This window comes from Otolemur garnettii, unplaced genomic scaffold (genome assembly GCF_000181295.1).
Source record: "Otolemur garnettii isolate 467f Iridium unplaced genomic scaffold, OtoGar3 scaffold00024, whole genome shotgun sequence".
Taxonomy (NCBI): Eukaryota; Metazoa; Chordata; class Mammalia; order Primates; family Galagidae; genus Otolemur; species Otolemur garnettii.
The window spans coordinates 12745809-12748454 of record NW_003852419.1 but is presented as its reverse complement, the minus strand read 5'-3'; the positions used below and the strand labels follow the sequence as shown (position 1 = coordinate 12748454).

The 2646-nt window shown below is 33.7% G+C and overlaps 1 protein-coding gene across 3 annotated transcripts in view; it reads left to right on the top strand.

The window, feature by feature from the left end:
- Nucleotides 1-2361, top strand: part of RTN4 (reticulon 4) — an 82354-nt gene extending 79993 nt beyond the window's left edge. For all 3 annotated transcript variants that reach the window (XM_012804020.2, XM_012804021.2, XM_012804024.2), the window contains 4 exons: nt 17-86; nt 542-588; nt 795-853; nt 1356-2361. In XM_012804020.2, coding sequence (XP_012659474.1) covers nt 17-86; nt 542-588; nt 795-853; nt 1356-1398 — 219 coding nt within the window. In that variant the 3' untranslated portion in view covers nt 1399-2361. The remainder of the gene's footprint in view (nt 1-16; nt 87-541; nt 589-794; nt 854-1355) is intronic.
- Nucleotides 2362-2646: the final 285 nt, after the last annotated feature.

The window sequence follows — 2646 nt, the reverse complement described above, 5'->3', positions numbered from 1 at the left end:
TGTTTTTTCCTTACAGTTTGCAGTGTTGATGTGGGTATTTACTTATGTTGGTGCCTTGTTCAATGGTCTGACACTACTGATTTTGGGTAAGTCTATAAAACCATTGGAATGAAAAATTGCTGGACAAAATACTGTCTTCAGGAAGCTTAGAGACATTTAAGTGGTATATATTCTCATATTGTAAGAAAAATAAAGGATGTAAGTTTGAAGTTGTGGTTTTCTTTAACTAAATTACTGATACTGCTAATCAGTGTATTAAAATGCTGCTTTAGTTCCTCAAGACTGTTCCAGCTAACAGTGATCAGCTAGATAAAGGGTGCAGTCATAAATCTTACTGGGATTGCCTGTATTTCATATAATCTGTTGTATGTGACTTAAACTAGGGATAGTCCCGCCACAGCAGAGGCATCCAAAAGATCTGCACATTGATTCATTCATCAGGAATACTGGGTATCTGGAGTGCTGCCAGTGTGATCGTTTTTTAGTTTGTCCCCCCCTACATCACTCTAGTCTTTCTAAAAGGTTTTGTTTCCTTTTTCAGCTCTGATTTCACTCTTCAGTGTTCCTGTTATTTATGAACGACATCAGGTAATTTCTTAACTGCTGATTTCAGAATACAGAGCTCATTCTTGCTCTGTGAGATTTACAAACGCATCAGTGGCAGTTTGCAAAGCTTATAAAAATGAGAAATATGACGGTTTCTTAAGGCTTTAATTTGGTGGCAAACAGTAATGGTTAATAAGATTATCTAGCAGTGTTAAGTATCTAATAGCTCCTTTATGCCTCTCTTTCAGGCCCAGATAGATCATTATCTAGGACTTGCAAATAAGAATGTTAAAGATGCTATGGCTAAGTAAGTATTTAAAATTTACAACTTTTTTTGTTGTTGTTATAACCAAATGTGTGATTTATTTTGGAGCAAAACAAAACTGAAGTTTTTTTGTTTGTTTTTGTTTTTTTTCCCAATAAAGGGGAGAAATAAGGAGATTATACCTTGGTTATGTGCTGATTGCCACATTCTATACAAAGTAGATGTGCTCATGTATTCAAAGATATTACAAATATAAGTCATTTGTAATTTAAAAATCCCCAAATCACTTAAGAATGTTATAAATTGACAACTTTTTTATTAGGATAAGATGTGCTGGATTTTTGAGATTAGTGCAGGAGTTTCGCATTATAGGCATAATCAGTAGCATATATCCTGAGACCTTTGAGTGTGATATCAGAGCTGCCAAAAGATTTTTGTCTAGCATTTGGCTCATTCATTTACCAGTTTATTATGTATATTTAAGGCTTATTTAAATCTAATAAATCCTTACATTGACGTTTCCCCCCCTCCTTTTCATTTGTAGAATCCAAGCAAAAATTCCTGGATTGAAGCGCAAAGCTGAATGAAAAAGTCCAAAATAATTAACAATAGGAGTTCATCTGTAAAGGGGATATTCATTGATTACATGGGGGAGGGTCAGGGAAGAATGAAACCTTGACATTGCAGTGCATTTTCACAGATCTTTATTTTTAGCAATGCACTGTTTGTGGAGAAATTACCTGTCTTGACTGCCATGTGTTCAGTATCTTAAGTATTGTAAGCTGCTATGTATGGATTTAAACCATAATCATATTTGTTTTTCCTATATGAGGCACTGGCAAATAAAAAAAAGATCTGAGAAGGTTGTATATTAATTACACTTTGTTGCAGGTAGTCTTGCTGTATTTTGGGAAGTTACAGAGACAGTGGAGCTGAAAAAAAAAATAACCCTTTTCACAGTTTGTGCGCTGTGTATGGTCTGTGTAGATTGATGCAGATATTCTGAAATGAAATGTTTAGACAAGATCATACCACTGAAGCAGGAATGAAAAAGCTTGCCTTTCTGGTATGTTCTAGGTGTATTGTGATTTTACTGTTATATTAATTGCCAATATAAGTAAATAGATTATATATATATCTATATATAGTGTTTCACGAAGCTTAGACCTTTACCTTCCAGCCGCCCCACAGTGCTTGATATTTCAGAAAGTCATTGGTTACATGTGTGTAGTTCCAAAGCACATAAGCTAGAAAAAGAAAATATATTTCTAGGAGCACTACCATCTGTTCTCAACATGAAATGCCACGCACTTAGAATTCCAGCATAAACTTCATTGCACAGACTTACTGTAGTTAATTTTGTCACAGACTCTGAATCTATGGACTGAATTTCATGCTTCCAAAAACGTTTGCAAATAGCAAACATTGTTATGCAAGAAATTATAAAATGAAGATTTATACCATTGTGGTTTAAGCTGTACTGAACTAAATCTGTGGAATGCATTGTGAACTGTAAAAGCGAAGTATCAATAAAGCTTATAGACTTAAAATGTGTTCAGTGTTTTGATTTCATGAAACTGCAGTAGTGAAGAGTTTTCGGCTCATGGTGCAGCAACGTTTCCTTTGAAAACAGAAGTCAGTGAACATTTTACATAATCAAATTTTATTTGACACATAACAAAATGTTTTTAAATTATATATTTTTTATACTTCGATAACTGAAAATAAATTCATGCACCAATATGTTAACATACAGAAGACAGTGCAAGATCTGTGAACAGACATAAAATCATACTGTATAAATGTTTACAAATATGGTTTAAGAAGTTTTTGTG